At 35.0% G+C, this 26,858-nt stretch overlaps 1 protein-coding gene and 1 long non-coding RNA gene across 4 annotated transcripts; both read left to right on the forward strand.

Annotated features, from left to right (window-relative positions):
• Positions 1 to 586: 586 nt before the first annotated feature.
• Positions 587 to 11,163, forward strand: LOC149792204 (uncharacterized). 2 transcript variants are annotated; one of them, XR_016423281.1, is made up of 3 exons: positions 587 to 929; positions 7,681 to 7,804; positions 10,598 to 11,163. It is a non-coding gene; the product is annotated as an uncharacterized LOC149792204 (long non-coding RNA). The 2 variants fall into 2 exon arrangements; XR_016423282.1 differs by lacking the exon at positions 587 to 929 and adding an exon at positions 6,703 to 7,169.
• An 82-nt stretch (positions 11,164 to 11,245) lies between these two features.
• On the forward strand, positions 11,246 to 24,488 carry LOC149792205 (uncharacterized). Of its 2 annotated transcripts, XR_016423525.1 has the most exons (5): positions 11,246 to 11,788; positions 15,086 to 15,267; positions 17,072 to 17,276; positions 18,084 to 18,203; positions 21,213 to 24,488. XR_016423525.1 is itself a non-coding variant. In XM_089970708.1 (3 exons), exons 1-3 carry the CDS (start codon positions 11,753 to 11,755, stop codon positions 21,393 to 21,395), a joined length of 339 nt encoding a protein of 112 aa, XP_089826834.1. In that variant the 5' UTR covers positions 11,246 to 11,752; the 3' UTR covers positions 21,396 to 24,488. The 2 variants fall into 2 exon arrangements, 1 of the variants encoding a protein (XP_089826834.1); XM_089970708.1 differs by lacking the exons at positions 15,086 to 15,267; positions 17,072 to 17,276.
• Positions 24,489 to 26,858: the final 2,370 nt, after the last annotated feature.

Consider the following 26,858-nt stretch of genomic DNA (forward strand, 5'->3'; position numbering starts at 1 on the left):
TTTTTTACATTTTATATATTTGGCAATTCATTCATTGCACTTTCAGAAGCTGGTATTGTCTAGTCTAGCAAAATTCATTTTCCCTATTTTAATAGCTGCTATGTATAGTGTACTTTAGACTAATTCAGACTGATTTTTTTAACACAAGGGAGCAGTCATTTTATCTAGCAGTGTACTTAAATCATGTAAAATTTCCAAAAGTACAATATTCAAAAGAAATATCATCCACATTACATTAATGTAGCATAGAGATATGCCAACATTCTCTCTACTGTGCATGTTTTAAATACGAACTACTTCACCTTACATACGTCACTCTCTCAAAAGTACATATTTTATCTGGTGAGCGCCACCATAAATGGCCGATCCCGTCTCCAGGCGTGATGAATGTATGTTAGATACAACGTCTCTGATTGGTTAGAAATGGTTTATTCCAAGAACTAAACAACTATTAAACCAATCAGAAATGATTTTACTTTCATTTGTGGAAATTTGAATTGTTCTGAAGCAAAAGGCTAAAGCTTGAGAGCGGTTTAACTAAACGAGTTCTGTTCTTGAAAAATCGTAAATGATGGCGGACGGAAGAGTGATTTTTGATGAGAGCAAAAATGTGGAGTTTCTCGGGTTTGATCTCGAAAATATTGAGTAAGCTGAGGAAAGATATGTTGAGCAGTTGAATATTTTGTGAGATTTAGATTTGGACGTAGAAGTTTCTGAGATTGAATCGTCCGAAAATGATGATGCTGACAGCGATGATGACGGAGTTCTTGCGGATAAACGTTGCGCATAAGTTTGTACATACTGGATAAATAAGTTGTGAAAAACTTCGACAAATAGGGAAAAAATTACATCAATGTGTCGACAAATTCATTTGAAGTAAATGGTGAAAAATTCGTGGATTTTGTTTGGATATAAGAAGAGAAATTAAGGTAAAAGTGAATGCATGTGCACGATGTTTTCAAACAGGTAAAAGCTATAGGGCACAAGCAGCTAGACACGGCTTTGTGCTTCTGAGGCATATCAGCAGAGATACTGAAAACAGCGCTGGGGCCAAATGAGTTAATGTCACTTAGCTGCCCAATTTTGACATGAAAAATTTTTTAAAAAAATTATGCCATGTCTGATGATGCAGTGTACTAAAGTAACACTGCACAATGGACATTTCCGTCTCAGATCTGGCCCCTATTCAAAACTAGTCATCACACGCCACTGATTATTTTTGAAAAAATACCAGGTTGCCTCAGAAACTTATATTTCGATAGTAAAAGAGTATTACATTTATTACTAAGTTATGCATTTCTTAAGTTCTTAGAAAAAATAAAAATTTCCAGTTGCTGACGTCATTCGTACTGACTCTAAAATAAATTACATTTCAAACGTATATCATCCTTTAGACCAAACTCGCCACACAATGTAACAATTTCATAATTTTTCAATCACGAGATGTGTAATTTTAAAAGAAACGATAGCCAGCTCAAGAGGTATGAGCGCCTATACTGCTAATTTAACGATTTTCAGCGCCAACCTACATACTTATAAATACGTCCTAACCCTTTCGTTACCTGAACGAAGTGTCGTTATGTATAGTCTCAATTTCTAATTTACTTTTCAGTATTTAGGAAAAAAATTTACGAGCAATTGAAACAATGGATAGTAACATGAATTTGGCTTTTTTATTCGCTTGGAATGTGCCTGTATTTTGGATAAATTCAAAGCGATGTGAATTCTAATGAACAATCAGAGATGAATTACCCCAAATTACCGTACACATGAAAAATTTGAATACACGTTTTAAATGTCTTTTTTTATTTACATGTAAAACTGTAATAAAACTTTAACATTCATTTAGTTTAAGGTATTATAAGAAGTGTTTCCATTTTTTACATTTTTGTAAATAACTCGTTGTTGAGGAGGAAATTTTGACAGCAGGTTATTTATAGATTAAAATTTTTGGAGAGCTCCAGGCGTAATATCTTAGGGTTTATGGGGGAAAAAAATATGAATATGCAATAATGAAATCATGATCAATCCAAATAAGTTAATATAGCACCTAGAAAATGCGTTTCTCTAAATACCTTGCGCATAGCTACTGTTAAGTGTTATACAGCGGTTCCTAACCTGAGGTCGTGACCTTTTCTGGAGAGTCACGGAGGGTTGCAATAATTATATTTTTGAGGGTAGCAAAACTTATGAACATGTGGAGACGGGGTCGTGAGACTCATAAATATATTTTAGATTCACAGCCAAAGATGGTTTTGAACCACTGTGTGTATAGCCTACTTTTCTTCTTTTCTTGCAAATATTCACGCCGGCCTGCTCCATGGCAATCAGTGAAAATTGGAATTGAATCGGGCTTGCATCAATAGGGGGTTTCACGGTTAGTATCTCCCCATGAAAACACCAGAGGGCATATCAGTGCAACTCGCTTCTGGATAGTTCAGTCAATTAAGATGGCAGATGTAGATCAAGAATATATGACAAACCACTACATTATGCAATCAGGATCGATATCTCACTATCTTAAAAAGAAATTCTATCAATATTTTATCAATTATTTTTACATCTTATATTTTTTTTCTCACTAACTTTCGCTGCTCTCAGCTTTCAAATAAATATATCTGCCCATTTCAGAACTTCATTATCTTTCCATTACTACTGTGATGGTGGATGGAAATTTAGTTTGTAATTTACTTGAAGTAGTTTTTTTAATATACGAGTTCGCTAATTTCGGACTTATTTACACTGAAATTTAAAGTTACCCCCCCCCCCTTTTCTACATGAAGTGTTTACTTGAGCTCTGTTTATTGTCGGATCATTTTTACCGGTCAGCGCACGTGTCCACTCTATGCGCATGTCAGAAAGTCCGGTGGCGGCCTTGTATACATTTCATTTTATATATGCTTTTTGACCGGTCCAGTGTCGGGTTGGGCGAAATCGCAGTTTGCGGTTGTTGAAGGTACTACAGTCGCCATTGCTTGGCATTAGACCAGTCCTGTGTGGTTATAGAGTTACTATATCGAGATGATACGATCGTCTGGTTTGTTTTGGGCGTACAAGATGGTAAGAAATTAAGCTTGGCCCCATTAATTGCATGATTTATCAGATTATTTCATACTTTCCTAACTTCCTTCCTAAATTTAGTCTCCATTCACCTAAAACACACCCTTAATTTGTAGTTGCTTATTTAACTAATTATTTACTTTAAATAAACCTTATTATTTTCATTCGAATTTCATCTTTGCTTCTTGATTTCAGTAAGTAATAACTTCACTTTAATAAAATGAGCTATCTTTCTTTTTCTTCTCTATGTCGTCCAACTTTTAGAACGTTCTGTCTTACTTTCCCTCTCTCTCCGATAACTAAATTATATCACCGAATACCCTTTTATTAGAAACGAACCTGGGTTAGAATAAATTAAATAAGTGGGGACTATTTCAAGGCTTCACTCTGTCCGTTCGTCCACTAACTTCGCTAGTGTGCATCAGGCCCCCCACCCCCTTTCTTTCCCATCAAGCAGAGAAAGCCCTATTTAGATTTTGTAAAGAATTGCCCCGTTACACTACCTTATGCTCTAGTTTGTATTATTTGATTGTGCGAAAGTGTATCGCTGCGTAAAAAGTTCTTGCAATTTATCTCGCTTGAAGAATAATGAAAATATGGTTATTTTGTACAGCTTCAATCATATCAGTTAATGGAGGTTGAACGACAGCGAGAAAAAAACTCTGACTTCTTAAGGTTCTTTTATTATTGATTTAGACTGTTGCTTTTCTATTAATGTTCGTTATATTTTTCATGGGATAACTTGAGTTTTTTCAAAATGCACAACTGTCAACCACGCTTGAACAGACACGTACACGTACGAGTCTCCTTGATGATTATTTTAATTTTATTTCCTTGAACGGTTGGAAATTTTAGAGCATACAATTTGGAGAAATATCGATGTTAGACACACTATGCAAGTATAGGACATCTGTGGCTCTCACCTATCTGCCTGTTTGTCTGTATATCTGTCTCCTTTCATCTGGTGCATGGGTATGCATATGCTTGAATGAATGTGTGTTTGCATACATATATTACATAAACATACTTCTAGTTAAAAACGAGTATAAAATGATGCTAAGTTACAAAGAGTGACTGATAGATAAAGACAACAAATATGAATATTTCTGAGTATCCATTTATTAATGACTTGTAGAGTATGTTCTTATAAGCAGTCTCTTTTTTAAATCATACTGTTTGCAATTTTACATCCGGTCATATGTATCAATATTGATTTAAAAGGCGGACCAAAGTAATATGACGGAATCTGTGAAATAATTGGATCTTTAAAACTTACATATTTGATGCAAGGAAAGTTAAACAGAATTAAACTAATTTTAAGAAGGCTGTTCTAGATGACTTTGCTGGTGGCAATCATACATGTTGTCGCAGACCCCAGCAAATTTGAGAGTTATTACGTGTCGGCATAAACAAAGAAAATTCATGCTGAAAGTTATTGCTTGTACCATCCGATACTTGATGTTTCAAAAGTATTTTTTTAAAAAAATGAAAAAAAAAAATAAAAATAAAAAACGTTATTGGGCATGTTAATTAATCTGAATATTGTACGATTTTTACACCCAAATATGAATAAATATTCCGTCTGCATTAATTACACTCATTTATCGTTATGATAGCTAATGTAATTATTGCTTTGTTAATTTCCTGTGAATACATTAAAATACTGTTCCATTTTAAAAAAAAAAAAATTAAAAAATTCTGCTTTAAAATATTCAGCATTGCAAATCAGCTGACATATCGAATTTGTGTTATTATTTTCTTATCGAACTTGTGTTATAACTTTCTTAACTCGTTATAAACGAACTGTTAGCCTTGTGAAAATAACTGAGAAAGAATGATATATCAACATATGAAAAATGTAAAATTTTTAGATTGTTTTCGTTAAAGTTCTGTTATATAACCAAAAATGTGCAATAAATGTTTAAAATCGGAGAGCAGAGTGAAATGTTCCTACAGATATATCTGAAATTATGGATAATGAATCTATATTATCAGGTATGGACAGAGTATTTAATTTAGTTATTTGATATCATGTAAGTATGGAAAGTAAATATTATTTAATTATCTGATATGATGTAAGTATGGATACTGAATCTAATTATCTGATTTAATGTCTATAATTATTCTCCTAATATGAACAAAAGATGTTTGACATATATAATTGATTCATTGGTTTAACCATAATGATATGTGGTACAGCTAAGATACCTTCCTTTGTTGACTATGTTTCGCTAACCAAGTGTAGAACGGTTGAACTATCCGGAACTGGAAATTTGTTGTGGGCATGCGCAATGAAGCTAAGGGAGGTAATTTTGGGCGCTACGATCAGTAACTCTGTTACAACCGTGAAACCCCCCTATTCTCCCAAATCTGAGTTTCTTCTGACCCTTCCTAGCTACGATACCCTTGGTGAGGCTAAAGGTTATGTTAGTTTCGCATAGCATAGCGAATGATATCTGCATCTGTTTCTGATTGAATCTTCACATCATTGTCCGGCACGTCGTGTTACTCAAATCGCTCCAGTATATCATCGGTATGTTTCTGAGCCGTAAAAAAATCACGGAATACTTCATAAGCGATGTAAGTGTGATTAAAAGTTCATTTACACTTTGAAGAATCATTATACCTGTACCAACAGGGCTGAGCAAATGTTTTTTTTTTTTTTTTTAAACCACTAGTCCAGGACAAGTGGTTTCAGAAAATTCACTAGTCCCACCTTTCTCTTCACTAGTCCCACCTTACTCGTCACTAGTCCCACCTTATTTTTCACTGGTCCCAAAATGGTAATCACTTGCCAAGATTTGATGAGACGTACGTGCTTAATCCATAGAGAAAGAAGAAGAAAAAAAATGATATACAGCATAATTATTTCTTAAAAGAATTTAATTTTTCAAAAACATTGGTTGTTATACATTTGGCTTCTTCAGGTTCATGTATATATGTTTTAGCTGATGGATTTGAAAATATGTCCATGTATATGTCTGCCACCTGCACCAGTACTAAGCCAGCAGTTGATAGCTGTGTCTGGGTTAAAGTCCCCAAGCTCTGGTCTATTTGCAGAAATGTTCATTAGCATTTGTAAACTCTTTTTGTTTAAAGAATTCCTTAAAGAGTTCATTGAACAAAATCCTCGTTCACACTCAGAAATAGCTACCGCACAGTCAGTATCCGTCTTACGTTTTATCCCTCCATTTTCAAACAAATTTACCTTCGCCGATTTGCCGTTATTACCTTACATGGGAAAATAATTTAGCAAACTCATTTTGTCCACAGAGTAACTCTCAGCATGCCTGACAACTACTTCTAAAGTGATCACAACATCAATTTTCTCTTTTGAATACGAACTGAAACAGCTCATTAGTTAGCATAATTGTTTCGCTTCAAACACAATATCGCACGTGGAAGTTGATCATCTGTATAATCAGTTTTAATTAAAGAATCATTACTGTCATTTAATCAGTTCATAAAGGATACAAACACTGATGTCAGTAAAGTACTTTTCATTAATTTAATTACACTGACTCGCTGGATTAAAATCATAGTGAGCCGCTCGTTATGATCTAGATTAAGTAAACTCATTGCAACAAAACCGCTTACAACATTGCTAATTGATCATACTGGCTTTCTTTGGTTTTTGACGTGTTTTGATTTGCTGATAATTTGGCCGCTTAGCCCAATATGCAGTCAAGCGGTAACAGGATGTAAATGTATACACGAAGAGGGGTAGAATCAAATATTCAGTACACCCTGAGGGCATGATTGGCCAAATAAAGGCAGATATAGTGATTAAAGCACGAACATAAGGACTAGCCCGACTTTTTTAAAAAGTACTTGTCCCGGACTAGTGACTTGGAAAATTTTACTTGTCTGACTTCAAAAATGACTAGTCCGGGACATCGGGCTATGGGATTTGCTCAGTCCTGTTGGCATTTCTAAATTTTAAACTTTTCATTGCTGCAGACATTGTTCTGTGAGTTTATTTATGGGTACCGCGTTTTGCTTTCCTTGTTTATAACATCATTTCTTTCGGAGTGGTTGATCACAACACCACTTGTGGCCATCATTGATATGAGATAAGAAATGTACTACCACAGGAAATGGCAACAATGGTGATTATTACAATAAATAATCTTAATATGAATCAGTATTTTCTTCTCCTTAACATCGTTGTATGTTTTTGTTAAAGATTCTTGGTCATAGCAACTATGCAGTTTTCTACTATTCTGAAATGATGCGAATGGCATTTGATACTGTTTTGTTTCTAATTTTACGTAAATATTAATGTACCAAAATTTAAATATTGATTTCAATATATTATATTTATTCAATACTGGAAATTAGGAAAGAACGAAACAATGTCATTAAATTCAACAGTGAAATTGATACTTCATTAATGGGCTTCTATAGGATAAACAAAATGTGAAGTCAGCGGAGATAAGAAATCCCCATATTTTATTCATTAGACAGCAACAAACAAGTTGTATCAACGGTTTCAATTCACTGACATTATAAAAAAGGAAAGATATTTTGAATGGGTATAAACGTGTAATAGGCAATTTGATGTATTTTGGTCATTGTTATGCATAATGTACATATTTATGGGATTTTCTATACTTGCAGCAAAGCGTGACATAACTGTCAAGGAAACTTACGAAAACTGCATTATCAGCTAAGTGATATCAATGAAATACAATGGCTGCTCCGAAACTGATGTCATGATGACACTCAAAGACACTCTTTAGAGGTATAGTGATACGTGTAGACTAAATTTGAATCAGTAATTGTTGAATGTTAACACTTTAAGTCTCCATTTTCTCAGTTGTTGACTGCTCACATAATTTGCATACACTATTAATAACTACATGCACGAGACATATCTAATGAACAATTCCAATGAACTGGACATGGATTACTCTTAAGTTAATTTAAATGCATGTTAATGTGGTCATGTAAGCTCATTTACTCTTATTAAATTAAATATTACTTATAATTCTACATATTTAGTACTACTATATTGTAACCAGCTAGGTCTCCTGGTTTAGCTCGAACCAGCCTGAGAATTATGAAATCTTTGTTTGCCTTTATTTAATTTCATGTTGGAGAAATCAGAAAATACATACATTCCAAATAATAACAAAAAAAATCATAGCAGTTTATAACAGTTTATTGATGTGGTTATTGAAAGGTCTGGTCACTGCTGATTGACCTGTGTCAATCATGACAATTATTTTGTCATGACATTTGTTGTGTCTACAAGTGTTGGGACACTAAAAGTGTTGTTTTTATTTTGTACATGCATGTAAGTCATGGGATGCAGAAAAAATACTGATCTTTTCATGTCTCAAGATTTACAGCCATTATGGTAACCAACCAAAAAAAGTAACATTTTCAGATATATATACTTTGGCCCATGTATGAGCTGCATAACCCACAACGCCCTCCAGGCTTTTATTTTTTTTCCAAAATTATTCTGCCTATGTACAAGTATATACAGTAGTTTAAATGTACTTTGCGCATTATTCAGAGTGCTTGTCGTGAGTCGTGCTGCCAGTAGAAGTCTTGTGGTTCTTGTCATGACGATTCATTGTTCTTGACATAAATGGTTCTTAAACAAATTTTGATTGGCCTTGGAACAATCAATCTCTCATAGTTTTGACCTTGCATTCATCAAGGAAGTTTTACAAATGCGTGTTTAAGTAAAGGCTACCTAGTAAACTGCAAATGGTTCATCTTCGTTGGGGAAAAACTGGCTATTGACTGATTTTTAAAGTTTTGAAGTACTTCAGATTATTGGAGCTGGAGAAATGTTCATGGATATACTATTTGAGCCTGAAAATGATGTTGAATTTGAGTTTAATGTACTTTAGATGGACAAAAACAAACAGAATGCTGGTCAGTTCCCGATTCAGGGTGTCTTGAAATTACATGTACATGTAATGTTAGCAGGTTATGTATATTTGTTTACTTGCTTTTCTTAATGATTATATATCATTGCGTATCTGTATTTTGAACTTGTCCAAAATCAAGTTAATGCTGTACCTGACCAGTGACATTTATTTTTTAAACAACATGATACATAGATAATATTTCTCTAAGATCATAGACTAAATGTTCAGATCATTATCGATGGAAGTAGACGTTTTCTTGAATCAGAGTAAAGGACAATAGTTTTCCACTGGGAAATTCCTAAACTTGTGGACAACTTTAAATGTTTTTCTTAAAGAAAACTAGCCTTCATCCTGGCTGTATTATTGTCTTAGCTTTTATATATTTTGTTTACTTGAAAAATTGTGCATATTTGCATTAACATCTGAAGCAAAATCGGTCTTATTGCTGTGTTCAGGTTTTAGTTTGGTTGGATTTATTTCAAATTATTATTCACTGAAATTAATGCTCAATTTGGAATTGTAGTGAATTCAGAGAACATTCTGGATTATATTACTGTGAAACATCAAAAGACTATTAGCACATCACCACACTCCAAGCCATAATCCAAGTTTCCTCTGACTTGCACATCAACACATTCAGCATTGGAATTTATTTGGAATACCACCGGAATTCAATTGGAACTTCATACATTTGGATTTGTTTTAGATACTGTTCGAGATTTAATTCACATTATTGTAAGTTTTACATTTTTTTGTTTAAATTTTACTTTGTATTCTAGGAAAATGAACTATTTGTTGAATTTGAAACAACTTGTTGCTATTCACCTCGCTAGGCGCTCAGCGTTAAGAAATCAGTGTTAGGACTGGTCAGCTCGATATAATTATGTGACTGGGTAGGACTGAAAAACTGTTAACCCTTTCATCACTAATTAACTTTGCAGGCATAGAGCCCTATATACATATTAAATAACTCTGGACTTTTAAAGCAAAATGACCTGTGGATTTTGAAATAAAATAACTTTGCCAATTTTAAAGATATCTGGATGGATTCAGTATCAAAATAAAGGTTAAAAGTCAAATTGTATGACTAGTTCAACAAAATTTGTATATCTATTATAACTGTTAAAATACAGTTGCAAACAGGTAACACAACAGGTAAAATGCACAAGCAATTTTTTATTTGCCTCATTACATGAACATTATTTTTAAAAACTTCATCTAAATCAAGGATTTGAAAGTATTCCAGAGCTTTTCTGGAGCCATCTGACACTCTGGTGGATCCAACTCTCCCAGAAAACCGAAATAAATCCTGTTGGTTTGTCCAGAACAAAAACGTGGAGTTCACACTGCCTCTGGTTCAAAACCTTCAAAGTCCTCTTCATTGTCATCACTGTCACCCACAAGCACATTCAAATGCCTCTCCAGATATTTTCTCTCATTTTCAATCAACTGTATTAGGTCACAACAGCAAAATATTTTGATAATTCATAATTTGACGCTTCATTCTCATCTTGCTTCGAACTCCGCCATTTTGAATATAAATTCACCATTTGGAAAACATGCTCAAAAAGTGTCCTCTTGCTTCAAGATTTCTAGTTGTATTCAAGCTTAACTCACGAGATAATCCAAATATAATATCTCCATTACAGGAAGGAAGTTATTAGAGGCATCCCGAAATATATATAGTCGGGTACTATGACTGTAAAGAAGCACACTGCCCCAGACCAGTAAAGCAGTCCATAGGGTTTATGGACTTACTTCCCCTTGACCAGAAAACCGGTCTGCAGTGATGAAAGGGTTAAAGCTACATTAAAAAACCAAATCACACACACACACTTTTTACTTTTCGCTCTTTTTTATTACATAGTTTAAGACAATAGAGGCATAAGGGGCCATCCATTTAGTACGTACGCAAAAATCTGGCAAAGCTTGACCCCTCCCTGTACACATGCATACTTTTTTACATACCCACCCCTGCCTATGTACACTTGATGCAACCGCAAAACAACCCTCCCCCACCAATTCTATAGAATGGCCTATATTTAGTCCATGCAAAAGCGATCAAGGATTAATAATATTAACGTGTTTAATAAAACAGTCCACAGAATATCTGGCTGCATCAAAGAAATAAGCTGTGTAACTTTAAAACGTTTGTCTAGTGTCGGCTAAAATTCAAACACCAACTGGACCCAGTCGAACAGGTTACATATTAGACAAATCATTATTGAGGTTTCAAAACCACCCCCACCCCACCCCTGTTTCCTGTGCATACGTACATTATCAGTAGACCCCCCATACGCAGGCGTACGCATTTGGGTTAGCACCCCACCCCCACCATGCGTACATACTAAATGGATGGCCCCTAACAGTAGAAAAAGCAGAATACCATGCATAATTAACCTTTTACCTCATAAGTATGGCTTTGTAGGCAGATAATATACATTTACCAAAGTTATACAGCGAAGTATGCTATAAATAGAACACCTATTATTTTGAAACCTACTTGACTTCATACTCATAGGCCTACCAATTAATTATGACAAACATTTGCCCAGAATACACATTTAAAGGGGCTGGGGGCATGTGATTTAAAATAAGTTATAGCCCAATAAGTGCTGTAGCCACCAGTTATGAAATCTTTAGAAATGTAGACTAGTCTATGATGAAGATAATTCTGGATTCTGACCATTAGAAGATTTTAAGTCCAGTTTGACTCTTTATTGGACCTTTGTTTTAGGCTGGCATGAGGAACCTTTCACCCAAAGAATGGGTCCGGTACTGGTGTGAAACGAGGCTGAATCAAGATGGGTTCGAAGAAAGATACGTATCCAGTTATGTTGGTGAGTAAATTTAAATTTACCTTGTATGTGACTAAAGGCAAAATAATATAAAACTCCATGGGTCGTTTAAGGCCGTGTGTGCTTTCAACACTAATAATGTGTCTTATCCATGTTCATGGCGATTGGGGTTTTGTGCATCTGAGTCAGTATTCTGGGGACCCCAGTTTTAAGCATGTGCATACACTATAGGCATTTGGGACCCCAATTATAAGAGTGTTACGGGACCCCATTTTCAGCTTTGTGTGTCCGGGATGATGGAACCCCAATTTCCAGTTTTAAAACCTTTTTATACATTTGGATTTGTGATCGAATTTTCAGCACTGTTCGGGATTTAAATCACAATATTGTACTTTTCTTCAATTTTCTTTTTGTATTCTAGGGAAATAAACTATTTGTGCATACACGATATGCATTTGGGACCCCAATTTTAACTGGCGTTTATGGGACCCCAGTTTCAGCTTTGTGCGTCTGGGATGATGGGACCCCAATTTCCAGTTTGAATACTTTTTGTTTTTTCTTTCTTAAATTATTGCTTGTGTTAAAGCAGATACCTATTAAAAATGTCAACAAATGCCCAGGGCTGGTGACTATAAAATAATCACAGGCCCTGACTAAAATTCCACAAGCCCGGATTACAATTAAATGCCTGTCAAGTACGGATAGTTAATCTTTTAAACAACACAAAGCAACTGTTCAAAAAACAAGCACGTGCATATTATTGTCTGTCAGCCAATCTATTCCATTGATAAAATTATACTGAAAAGCATAGGTCAATTAACTAATGGGAAGGATCAATTCAATGTGTCGAATATCTTAACATAAAGATGGTCTCCTATTTGATGGTACACACAGAAATGACATCATGAGCCAATAAATTGTTTGCCATATGTGTCCAAAATCAAATCCTCTCTCCCCCCCCCCCTTTTGCTGGCATGCTTCACAAAGAAAACTGTCAAAGAAAGAGTTCTGAAATTTAGTTTTGCTTGCTTTGCTTCCTAAATCACCTTTGACATTTGGGCACTATTCAGGCAACTGTAATAATCATGCTTTTCATTTTATGTATATGGGGTAAAATCTGACTTCAAAAGAAAAGTTGTTGCCATTCACAATGTCATGTTTACCCCGACCCAGAGTAGCCCCAGTTTGAAACATGTATAATCAAGGTAATTCTAACAAGCCATTGTTTGATGTTAAACATTGCCGCAGGCTACCACAAATCCATTACGTAAGATTGCCGTGGCTAGAAGTGGAGAGCCAGACCTAGGAGCTGCGAGGCCGCCAGATAGCCAATTATCACCTAGATGTGGAAACGTTAGTCAAGATCAAAAGAAGTTGCCCGAAGAAGTGGGAGTGTCTTATCTTCTTTTCCCTGCAGACAGACAGCCAGGTTGAACTGGCCGCTAAGACGATTGGACAGGGTCACAACGCCACCCAATCAGAATCGAGATAGGGGAGAGACCCTGATTTGGGCAGAATGATATCTCCGTGTCTTCCGGCAAGAATTAGTTCGCTAGAATGTTTGCCCAGAGGAGGTTAGCCTAACTCCGAATAGCCATTCGTTATTGGCGGGAATATCTTGGAACAGGAAATTCTAATAACAAACAGCTTCAAATAAGGAAGCTTTGAGGGACAGACCAGTTACAGTTTGGTCCCGCAGTCTCAGATAGAGAGACGGAGGAAAGGAGAAGAAAGGAGAGAAGTCAGGAGAAGTTGAAGTCTAGGAGGAAAAGGGGAGAGAAGGGAGGAAGAGGAAATTGGAAGCGAAATTGGAGGAGATATTCGAGAGGGAAACGGAGTCAAAGGAGGTGTTGGAGGAACGGAAGGAAGGAAGGAATTAGCAGGAAAGAAAGAGATGAGTAGATGCAAGAACATGGGGAAAATCGAACTCACACTGTAAATCACGGGATGAATTAGGCTGTCACTTGGTCAAAGGAAAGACAGGTGATTGAGAGTTTATCGTTTTAAATTATCGAATTTATTAAATTGTTACTAATTGAATTTTATCTTCGTGTTCTCTATAATTTAGCCATCGGCATTGCTGACTGGGGGCTCAGAGCTGTAAATCTACCTTGTCACTAATTTAACTTTCTAACCCCACGAGCACGGGTGGAACTTTCATCATAATTTAATTAATATATATATTGGAAGAACCCCACCCCAATGCGTGCAAACGTCACACACAAATTAGTCGGTAATCTTTAATACAGTTTGCTTAAGCACCTGTTACCCAAAAAGCAGACCCAGCATTGATGTGAAACTGGGTTCAACCAAGATGTTTTCGAAACAAATATATATCTGGTTATGTTGGTGAGTAATTTAAATTTATCTTGTAAGTGGTCGAGACAAAACAAAATAATATAAAATTCCAGGAGTCATTTAAGGCCTTGTGTTCTTTCAGCACTAATCATGTGCTTTATCCATTTTCATGGTGATCACGTTTTGTTGCACTTGAGGCCTTGCATTCTGGGGACCCCTGTTTTAAGTATGTGCAAACACTATATATGCATTTGGGACCCCAATTTTAAGTGTTGATGGGACCTCAGTTTCAACCTTGTGTGGCTGGGATGATGGGACCCCATTTTCCAGTTGGAACACTTTTTACACGCATCTAGCATCTGTTTGATTTAACTTTTTTAGGTTGTTCCATTTTGTGACCTTTTTTGCCTGTGCAAATTAGTACAGTGGGATCACCCACTAGTCTTCAAATGCACCACATTGGCTATTGTGAGCCAGTTAAGTAAATCATGCAATAGTGGTTTATACCTGACCTTTTTTGCCTTTTAATTGCCTTATTCAAACTGCCAGAAGGAGCTTTACATCAACTTTAGTCATGACTGCTTACCATTTATACATGCTACATGTAATGGGCATATGCTGAAGTATTTATTTTTGTTCTATTTTCGAAGATTACTTAAAATCATATTTTTTTAAACATAAAGTGTCAGGGGTTTTGGGAATAGAAATCCTGGTTTTAGCATGACATGTTATATTATGGCAGGTCAACATCTTAAAAATAAATTTCTACATTTCATCAGCATAATCGGAGCTTTGTCAGGTACAATTAGATTTTTTTCAATAAGCCTGACGAGCTCCTCACTTATGTGAAATTAGAGAGGTCCCGGGTGACAGGCTATCGGATTTTTGAACTATGTATAACATCCTTACAAAATAATACTTCATTTTATTACACAAGATATATCCTCGTAAAATTCTAGTTTTAAGCTTTGATTATTAGGAACACCTTTGCATGCTTATTTTAATTTTTAATTTATTGCTTTTGCCTTTTGCCCATTATAGGTTATGGTGTCTTTGCAAATGTGGCATTCAACAGAGGTGATTTTCTACCTGAGTATGTATGGGGAAAGGATTGACACATTAGAGGCTGAGAGAAGGGAGAAAAGATATAGCAGGAAACAACGAAATCATAAATACAATAGATGTTATCTCTTTGGCTTTAAATATCATCAGAAGACACATTAGTAAGTTTCAGCTGATATAATTATTATATATCTAAGATTTAATACAATTATCAGGGCTGAAACTGCAAGGTTTTGTGGGCTAAATAGTATACAATTAAAACCTCATGCAGCGAGTACAGAGAGAAATTCAAATAGAAGAAAATTTCTCATAACATCAAAAAATTCTCCATGTAAATTGTTCCTTGAATCAGAACATAGCTTCAGCCTTGAAATTGCAAGATAATATGTGTGCTATATGTGGGAATATTATTTTGTATTTATTATTTAGTGTTTAGCATAAAACAGGCTTTTTTTGTCTGTTTTATGTTGCAAATGAGAAACGAATCAATGTACAAATTCCAATTTCTGCAATTAGTTTAGTGAAAGCTGTATTGCTAGCTGGAAATTTGAATGGAAACGGAACCTATAATCAGCAATTAAGCTTTGATTCATTAGTGTTTGCTATAAACTGCCACACTGCAGACACTGTAGCGATATGACTGAAAAATTGTTAAAGCTACGTTTAAAATCCAAATCACACACACACACACATTAGTGTTTGCTTACAATGAATACACGTTTTCACCAGCAGAGTTGCTCCATTAACCTGTGCAACCAATCAGGTGAAAGTGGCTTCTTCCCTGCATGCCGTTCAAAACATGGTATAGAGTAGAGGTCATATAAGACACAAAAAACAAATCCTTTCAGCCAAGTAAATTGTTTGGGAATTGTGTACTATTTGTTGTATATAATAGTTGCAATCCTTTAATTCAGTCTAAATTATATTTTTGGGGGCATGTTTAAATTAACTGGCTGTGTGCATATGTTGAACACCTTTCAAGTTACAGTGAAAGTCTTTTTTTGCAATTTTGTTACAGCCAATTTTTTTTTACAATTTATTTATACATAATCCCCAAATTTAGCTGAACAAGAGTTACTGTCCTTTTTCACTCCTAGTAGAACTTCAGCACTTAACATTTTGCTCATACTGAGTTTGAAAATAAATGGAGAATAGCATCTAGTGGTACATTTGATTTTTAGTCGGAATTCAAAGGAAAACTTTTTTCAGGACCGTTTTAATTAAAATGATTGAGTTCACAGACTGATTTCAGTTTATCAGGGATGTGGGTGTTTGCAATAATAGACCCCCTTCTTGACCAAATATTCAGCTTGGAAGAAGGATCATGGGCTTATTATCGCTGATGAATATTCAGATTTTCTCTAGATACATGCCATAGACTAAGAAAATTTTGTATTCATTCTGCGGTGTAGAAAATTGCCTATTAACACGGGAAAGGATGATAATGAAGTATTTTTACAGCCCATTCTGCATATATTAGGATTATTTAGGCAAATGCAGATGAAAGTGAGATAAGACTAAATTATAAGGACCATTCAGATGTTCTGAATTCAGTAAACAAACTCATCACCTTGCAGTGGTCCATAGCATCATTGAGGTGTGAAAACCAACACTCAAAGACTTGCATTGTAAAGACATCTGCACCGAGACATAATTATGAACGTACTAAATTGAACTATTTCAATGCATTAAAGATCAGACAAAAGGCCACTAGTGTCTTGCAAATCTGTCCCTTAAAATTTGATGTAGAGATGTGGGCATTGTAATTATAATTTAAGAACTTGTTATATGTCATGGGGTGGCTGGTATTCCCATCATCTCCTATTCAGCTCTAGGATCTAGGTTAATGTGACTTGACAGTTTTGTTTTAGTAGATAGCATGGACAAATCTTTGCTACGATTGTTGATCTATTTAAAGGATTGGAAGATGTAGCCTTTTGTAAGTTGCATTTTCTTTTACTTTAGTATAGATGCAACATCTACAAGAGGACACGTGTGCCAATTTGTGAATGATGCTGCAGACCACACAAAATCGTGTAATGCACGAATGAAATTGGCGGTGTACAATTCTTACCCAAGGCTTTGTCTCTTTGCAACCAGAAATATTGACAGTGGTGAGGAGATTAGATAGGACTATGGAGATGGAAAGAACTTGTACTTGCGGAATAAGGTAGCACATTCATATTTATTTTATCCCCATCCCGCAAATCTTTGAGTGATATATATTAGGAAACTTCTTCAAAATTTCATTATGTCTCTCTATAATTTCTTGATACAATTATGGCATTCCAATGCTGATCCCTTCAGTTATGACCCATGTCCCTGTGGATGAAATGAGGGAAAGAAATTGAATGGCCCTTGGTGGCAGAAATTCTAAAGTTATACTGGCTGCCAAGTATAGCCTATCTTATGCTGAGAAATAGCATTAAACCCCAAAGCAACAACACACCTTTCCTGATTGACTGACCTAAGTTTTACTTTTGTGTTTGCATGAAACAGGAAACATTTTTTAGTCTTATGATCATTACAAAAATGAAACTAGATGTTTATAAATTAACATAGCTTCTCGGTGAGTGTTGCAGGTAGAATTTAAATTTACAATGATCCCCCAGGGGGCTGAGTGGTCTAAAGTTCTCTCCTTTACTGATCCCTGCCACCACACCTCTGTCCACATGGGATCAAGGAACGACCTTGACCAATGCGAGTCAGTGAGAAAGCTTTTCATTAGCTTCTCATGGGGTATGTTGCTCTTACAGCGGTTTTCCCAGGTTCCTCCTCTACCATTTATACTGGCCGCCATGTATAGTCTATCATGTGCTGAAAATGGCACTCACCCCCCCCCTCAAGAATGATCCTTATTTTTAAGGTCACCGTGGGCTATTTTAATTCATACCAATCATAATTTAATAGTAACAAGAAGAATTAAATAATGCAAGTCTGTCATTTGTATCTTATCTCATGAAAATTGTTTTGTCAGATATTATTGTGCCAGAAGAAGAAAATGGAGATATTGCAAAAGAAGAAATTAAAACATGAAATGAGCCAACAGAGCAAGGGGAGATCTCAGACGAACTTAAAGAGAATGCAGAAATTCCAGGTAAAATGTGATGATAATATAAAAATATTGAATTGATAATTTTTTAACTCATTGAATAGGATAGAACTTTGTGATGTCATGGTTAAGGGTTTGGCGATAGACATACTTGAAGATTGATCGGTAAAATCAGATGAGCAAATCATGGATTGCAGTTTTCATAATCTGTTATAAATGATTGTGGTAATATTGTTCCTTGGGATATACTGTTCAGATTTGCCATTAGTTTTCAATGTGTACACAGCACAGAAGTGAAATTGATGTTAATTTTTTGCATTAAAAATGTTAATAAAAATATGTAGCTTCTGTCACTAGAATCAAACAATAGATTTGTTAGATATTATTGACTGGATAAACTTCAAATAACATTAAAAGCTGATGACTTTAATAATGTGTGTAATGTGTTTCTATTTTTGTACACTATTATTTAATGAAATTTCTCCAGGGTATATATGTAGTTAAATACTTTTTCCATTTATCAATTTATGTTTATGTATAATTCAAAGTTACAAAAAGCGGGACGGATGACATATCCAACAAAACAGCTAGTTTCACTTTATCAGCCCTAATTTCACAATATATTTTTAAATAAATATGAACTTATAAAATTATTAAGATTTTTGTAATGTACAGCCATTACCAAAGTCTCTGTACTGAGAAGACGTTTGTGAAATGTCACATGCCTCTAATGCATGTATTGTTTTGGTAATGAGGATTATTCTGCTTCCATTCTATTGTACAGATGTTGTTTTGGATCTAATGCCAATTTTCACTGCATGATACACTATACATGGCAGTCATTATAACTGCTTGAGGAAGAGCCCCCAAAACCCCTGGTAAGAACCACCAACTCACTGGAAGCAATTGACATTGGCAGGACTTTAGACTCAAACCCACTCAGGTGAGATGGCAGTGATTGGTAAAGTTGAGTGCTTTAGACCCCAAGCCCCACTTTCATTCTGCATTTTGTTACTTAAAATAGAGAAGCTGCCAGGGTGCATGAGTGTGCAAAAATTTGTGTGAATTTGAGCCCTTAGAAATCAGTGAAACGCAAGAACTCCCGCAAATTAGCTCAAGGGTCATGTGTATACCCAGCATGGTATAGAATTTTATTCATCTTTTAACCCTTGAAGCATTCCACAAAACATAAGTTGTGCTGCTGGTCAAGATCTTGTATGCGTACTACAGTGTTGTTTTTCAGGTAGGTAACTATTACACATCTGGGTACTTCAGCTTGACATTAAGGGTGTTAAGCTTAATTTAATAGGTACATTGGGCTTTGGAACAAGCATTTTGCTATAGTTTTAACTTTGTATTCATCAAGGCAGTTATACAGATTCTTGTTTAAAATATGGGCCGCCTAGACAACCCCACATGGCAGACTATGAACATGGTTCATCATTAGGTGATGATTTACTTTCTGCAAATAGTGGCTGAAGTTGGTGATGATGACAATGATTTTGAAAGTTTGAAGTATTTCATTACAGAGAATGTGTTACTGGAAATGATGTCGAATACAAGACAAATGTACAACAACCAACAACAACCAATGGTGTTGTTGGTTTTAACACCATTTCTAGCATATCATAGGCTATACATGGCAGTCAGTATATTTGGTGGAAGAATAAACACCAACCCATGGAAAGCTACTGCCAAGCTTTGTTACACACTCATATTGGTCAAGCCAAAAGTTGAACCCATGCGGACAGATATGGGTGAGCTGTAAAGAGGAGCATTTAGGTCACTGAGCCATCTGGATCTCCCAAGTCCATTGTACATGCTGGATGGGCAAAAACAAGTTGAATAATGACCATTCCCACCTATACTGCAGTAATTGAAATTAAGTGTAGAAATGAATAATACCAAGCCTAGATAAAATAAGGCAATTTAAAAGTAATGCACAATGTTTATTTCTTTTCTCAAGCAATTTAGCAATGAGTGATCTTGTGCTACATAAATATATAACACTTTAACCTTTTACCTCATAGAATGTATGGCTTTGTAGGCAGTTGATATACATGTACCTGAGTTATACAGTGCAGTGTGCTATAAATAGAACATATGTTACCTATTTGACTCCATACGTTCAACATCAGTTTTAACCATTTTCCAGTTTTGGTATACATCTATTATGTATAGAAAGATTTAAGAGTAAAATCTGATCGTTATAGTTGTATAATTATTTTTGACAGAATAACTTTTTATGTGCTTTTACAGAACTTATTTACTGTCAAGCATTTGAAGCTATGTAACAAACAGTAGCTGCCATTTCTCATACTCTAAATTTATCAGTTCTTTGTCTATGTCTCCATCACTAAATGACCCGAAGCTGATAAATTATAAATACTCATTGATGCGTACATAAACATCAGTGCCCTTACCTGTGTTATTTAAGCTTCAATAGTCGTGATTCTGATTGTGCAAACTCCAGAAAGTACTGCACAAAATCCGCAGCTTCGGTTTTGGAGAGTTACTTTAAATATCAGATTAGGACTAGAGCTTAAACATCGACTATGTGATCTGACATAATGGTCATTTACATCAATGAATGTTGTATCTAATGGGGGGTTTCCCATGAAGGTGGCACTATGAAAACCAGCCCAAAATGGCTGCCGTTTACAGCAGGCAACCAAATGTGCTTCCATGAGAATGGTGTAGATGTATCAAAATGGATCCATGTTAGTTGTTGTATTACTTACTGGCATTTTAAAACTCCTATCCAGTATTACTTTAATATTACCTTTTTGAGCCGATTCCCAACACTTGTGATGGTTAAAGTTAAAATAAATTAGTTTGTCCATGTAGTTAAACTTGTGCCCCGCCGCCCCAATTATCTTCTGCACATATTTGTTGTGGCATGTGTGGCACCAATTGTAAAGGATATGAGTCTTAGTTGCTGTTTCCTCTGGTTAGCAGAGCATCAGTCCCTTAGTGGAATTTTGTTTAAAGTGTTTCCTTAGTCTTATCAACATACTTATTTTGTTATCTCAAAAATCATCTTATATTTTTCAGTTCTTGAATCTAGAAAGGTATGTACCAGCAATATACCAGTTGCAGTATCAACAAAGAGACATAAAAGCACCAAATCTAAAACTCTGCAAAGACCTTGGACAAGTCAAGAAAGGAATGCTGTGCTCCAACACTTGCGTTGTTTCATCAGGCTGCTCAAAATGGCTAGGCAAGAAGATGTACTAAATGTTCTTGCAAAAAAAAAAAACATGCCTTGGATCAAGATGATAGCGAAATATTAAGGACTTTGTTTACTATCAGATACAAAGGGCCAAAATAAATATGAAGTTGTAATGTCATTTGCACAACAAGTAATTATTTGTCTTATAAGTTAAAAATGGCATTGTGCTTAGTTTTCACACATGCACACACATAAGAACTTGTTTCTTTTTAGCTTTACTTGAGTTTGCCTCAGGTCCATTATGAATTGTACCATACATCCTGTCTTCAAAAGCATTTGCCAAAGCACAGTTACAATTTAGCTCAGTATTATTTAATTCATTTATGCCATACAAATTTCAAACTAAACCTTGTTCTGTCGACACAAACAGTTTTAATTTAGAAACAAAAAAGTCATCAACAGCAAGTGCAATGTTAAAGAAATGCCTTTTTTAGTAGATGGAGTTGTCTCATATGCATGATTTTGATATGGATGCTAGCATAGTAACAAAGTTGGCACATACACGATACCAGCTGCTAAAATTAAGATAAAGGGTATGAGAATACAGTAAAGGAATTATCTAAATCATGAAACTGTAGTGCAGGTAGAATATAGAATTTAGCACTTTTTTTTACATGCCAAACATTCCAAATTAATGCAGTTTGAACAAAATAATGCTTTGTAATAGTTGTTTAAAATTCATAATTGCCATTTAAAATATCCATACCTTGACTATATTTAAAAGAGCAAGCAATTTAGATATTAGTATCATCATCATCATTATTATTACTATATAAAAGATGAAGAACAATATGCATATGCATGCGGGAAAAAAATCAAAGTAGTAATTAAAATTTGAAGATTGCAGTAAAAACAATATTAAGATCAATGATGAATACAAAATAAAAATGGAAATAGTAGTGTAAAACAATGGCTGATACGTTTATCACAATTTTAAAATTAAGATTTTTTAAAATATAGAAATTTTCAGAATTTATCAGACACTTACACTTGTATTTAGGAATTTGTATTTGCAACAAAAATTATAACAATCATGTCTACTCAGATGACCTTGATAATGAGCAAAATCCACACATACTAATTAATTGATCTTGCATCTGATTTACTAAACTATTTCTTATCTGACCTTGATCAAACTTGAAACATTATTTATATCATAAAGATGTTTGATGTTGATAATCAGCGCGATGTATGCAACTTAATGAAGTGATCTGCATTTGCTTGGCTAACTTTGTTGCCACGATGGACGCCATATTTCTGCTCTATTTTTGATCCAATTTTGAAGATAAAATGATGTCAATAAGACCTCGAACAAGTTCAGTAAGATCGATGCATATTATTGAGGAAGCATCTTGCATCTGATTAGTCAGGCTTGTTGCTACTCTAGCAACCATATTTCTGGTCCTATTTTGAACAAACTCGAAATTTCAGCTTATATCATGCAGATCTTGGATGAAGATCAAAAGCTTGGACTGTACAGTAATAAGCGAGATCTATGCGTATTTATGAGGCAGTCTTGTGTGTGACTGAGATTGTTACCATTCTGGAGACCATAACTTTCGTCGTAACTAGAATAATGGGTTTATATTGTAAAGATCTGCAAAGTTTTTAAAATAAGATCCAAGCATTGATGGATTCTTTTATCAGATTGCACTTGTGAAACCATAGTTATGACCTGTTTGGTTTATTATCATCAAGGTCTAAATGACTTTGATTATGAGAAAGAGACTCCCAGTGCATATAAACTGTGCCTTTATGTTTTGAAATAACCTCTGAGGATATCATACATTAGGTAAAATCAACATGATAGAAAGTTTGGGAGACAGTTTACGTTGAATTTATTCTCATATTACTACATAAACTTGATTGGCAAAATGGTTACATAATCCAGATGATTGACAACAGGCCCACTTGAGCCTTTTGTTATATCTTTATTGGTATATGCCATCTTAATATCAGAAATAAAGGTAGTAACTGACTTTTCATGTTAGGATTATTTTCACCAGCTTTTGCAGCATAAGCGACTGATTATTTAGACTATGTAATGCATTAATTTTTTGCTGTTTTTTTTCTGCTTTCTTCCCTTTTATAAGTTGTCTGGTGCAGTTTCAATATATCTTTTTCAAGTGTATGAATTGAAATGATGATTTTGTTTAACATTATTCCTTTAAAGCTACTTAAAAGCAAAGTAATATAATATGGGAATAAAGGAGTATACATTTTTTTCTCATAATCATCTATCCATGCATAATAGAAAACAGCAACATCTAGATAGCTTATATGAAAGTGCCTTGTCCATAAATCTTTATTTGCTACTTGTCTTGCTCCAAGTCTGGGTCCTTGTGGTCTCTTTGCACAGTCCGTGATTTTATATCACCTATGTAACATACAGAATAGCTTAGTGGTATAGTAACCCTGGTATCGGAAGCAACATTTACAGGCAGGTTAACCAAATTGTAAGAATTTTGTTTTCCTCGCATCCAATCAAGATCTATGCTTTTGAGTCTTCATGAACTCTGGTCAGTCTTATAATTGAAAGATTCTGAACCTTCCAAGGTTAGAATAGATTACAGTGATCAACATTTTTGCAGTTATTACTTTGTTGCTTCAAGGTTTTTGCTGAGATTTTTTGGCCTGGATTAGTAGCTGCAGTTGTGGATATGATACCTCCAGGGAACTAGGTCAAGGTGTAACTTGCATCAGACAAAACCTCACCAGAATATGATCACAAATACCTATTTTTCTTGGTTAACCTGTGCATTATAGTTGAATGGCATAATTTGAGTTGCATACATGATACCTTCATGTTACTGAATTGGGAAAAGTGTTCCTCACATTATTAAAAACTAATGCAGGGGAGAGTAAGTAACATTCACATTTATTTAAAAACCTATTTGTTGCTGCCTGTTAACTTGGCTGTTAGTTTTGAAAACTCTTTAAAAAATGTGGAAATTTTGTATATAATTAGAGACATCATTTTAGGTTCTAATGATATGTGAACTTTTTGAGAATTTGGTAGCAGTTTTGAATGAGTTTTGTTACTGACATTTTAATACCAGTTCGCAAACAAAATAAAATCGCTTGAAGTGGATCTAAAACTTGTTTTGTCCAAGTGTATCCATCTTTTGAAAAGTAATTGCACCACCATCAGTGCAATGATGTGCCCAGCAGCTGAAGCAAAAGTTTCAGTTTTGACATAATCTAAGGTGGTTCCCATGATGATGAAGACTACATATGTATGGCAAACATGACAACACTGTGGATGAAAACACATATACACACATATAATCAGATTTTGGGGATATTTTGTGTATGCTGTTCATTTTAATTTTGTCTGTGGGAGATGGGATGTCCAGCACAACCATATTAATGTTTCTGCAACTGTGCAGCTGTGTATATTTGAAATTATTAAAATCTGTGTTGGAAATTAAAAATTTAGAAAATTAATCCATAAACAACAAGATGAAATATTTGTATTTATAAAAGTAGTTTGTATATATTTATAATACATATACAGGTATTTAGATTTTAGCTCTACTTGTCATAGACCAAGAGAGCTAACTAGATGGTTTGTGATGTTCTGTCTGTCTGTTAAGCATAAGTTTGTCAACAAGATTCCTAAACGTGTAATAGCCATGAAACATTACATGCAGTCATCCCAAAGTCTGGTTGATCCTAAATGAAAATGGTACTGCTGAGGCATGACCATCTTGAAAATCTTGTTGCAACTTATCCTGAATGGATGGTAATATCAATACGGGGTTTTCACTAAATAATTCACGTCCTGAATGAAAATCATGCATGTCTGCTGTCCCATGTGGCAGTCTTCTTGAAAATCTTGTTGCTACTCAACATACGAAAATTGACATAAACGTTTTACATTAAGAACTTGTATGATGTCTAGGTGGTCCTAACTAAACGAAGACAGTTCTGTTTCTTTTTATTGCTACTTCTGAACATCACCATGGGGTTTCTACTATGGGACATTGTATGATGTTGACTTGGTCCTAAATCTAAATTGCGTCGAACTGACATCCAATTTTGCCACAACATGAGCCATCTTTAGTCGTATCAACATGGTATTTTCACAAAAGGAATTGTTTCGGTATCTAGTTGCATTGTTAAGAAAATTTTGAAGATCTGACATACACTATGCCCACCACAGTAGCAGTTTGAAAATATTTGTGTCCCTATTACTCCTTGATGCAAAGCCATGCAAACATTTGGTTATTACCAGGTCATTTTGTGTATGGTGCTAAATGAAAATGGTGCAGATCTGTTATCCACTATCTTGTTATCGCGACTCCTCCATAAATAGAAAGTCATTTTGACTTGCGGGGGTTGACAAGATTAATTATGATATCTATTTGTCCTTATTGAAAATGTACTGATCTGGCTTCAAATATGGTCATCATGATAGCCATCTTGAAAATCTTATCCTTACTCCTTCTAAACGGAATCTCTTATGGGGTTTCTCATCAGAAGAAATCTTATAAAATTTAGTTAGGCCTGAATGTCAATTATGTCGGTATGATATCAATATGAAAACCAATGTGTCAACTTTGGAAATACTGTTATCACTGCTACAGAAGAATTGATATCCACATAGGGTTTTCATCAAAAGACTTCTTACGATATCCATACATGCCAACCATTACATCATATGGGTTATGCTTTTCATGCACATTAGAAAATAAAATAAAAGTAAAGCAATAAAAAGTTGTTTTTATCATTTTTATTATCATTTTTAAAAAATTCCACTCGTATATTATTTGGAATTTGTCACGGCGGCACAAAGCAGTCTCAATAGAATAAGTAAACTGTACTAGGTGACAATCGACGATAAAACTATTAGAATGGCTGAGTTTGAAATTGTGCTAGTCAAAATGGAAAACCATCAGCTTCGAGCATAGACACGGAACCGGGGCATTAGCGACCAAAAACAAGTACAATGCTTTTACATGGCTGTACTGAAGCTCCTTATAAGAATTTCACTTACAAGGCTACACTCGTATAGTTGCGGGATTTGGAAAAATAATCATCAATTGTATGGTTTTTTAATTGTTTATTTGGTTCCTGAATTAGGTTAATGTCTTCCATCCCACACGACTTAGCATGGGGACCTCTTGGTAACGTTGCTTCGCAGGCTCGCACACACTCGTGTAAATCAAGCAAACGAGTGTGATTCGAGGGCAAAGTCATGGGATACAGAAGACTTTGTCCTATATCAGTAACAAAGGTTCAAAAGCCGCATAATGATGCAAGTCACGCGATCTTAGGGGCGGTTTAGAACTAGTGCTTGACAAGAGAAAAGGTACATTATTGATAGGCATTGTGAAGTATCTTCATATCTTGCCTTGTCTGACTCTTTGTCGAACACAGGAACAAAAGTGTTGCATTTTGCAACTGTTGCAGCTTTTGGGGAAGGTATATATTCATTACATCTTGTATGGTCCACAAGTCCTGAC

Source organism: Sinohyriopsis cumingii, chromosome 9, assembly GCF_028554795.1.
Source record: "Sinohyriopsis cumingii isolate HCF-2022 chromosome 9, ASM2855479v2, whole genome shotgun sequence".
NCBI lineage: Eukaryota > Metazoa > Mollusca > Bivalvia > Unionida > Unionidae > Sinohyriopsis > Sinohyriopsis cumingii.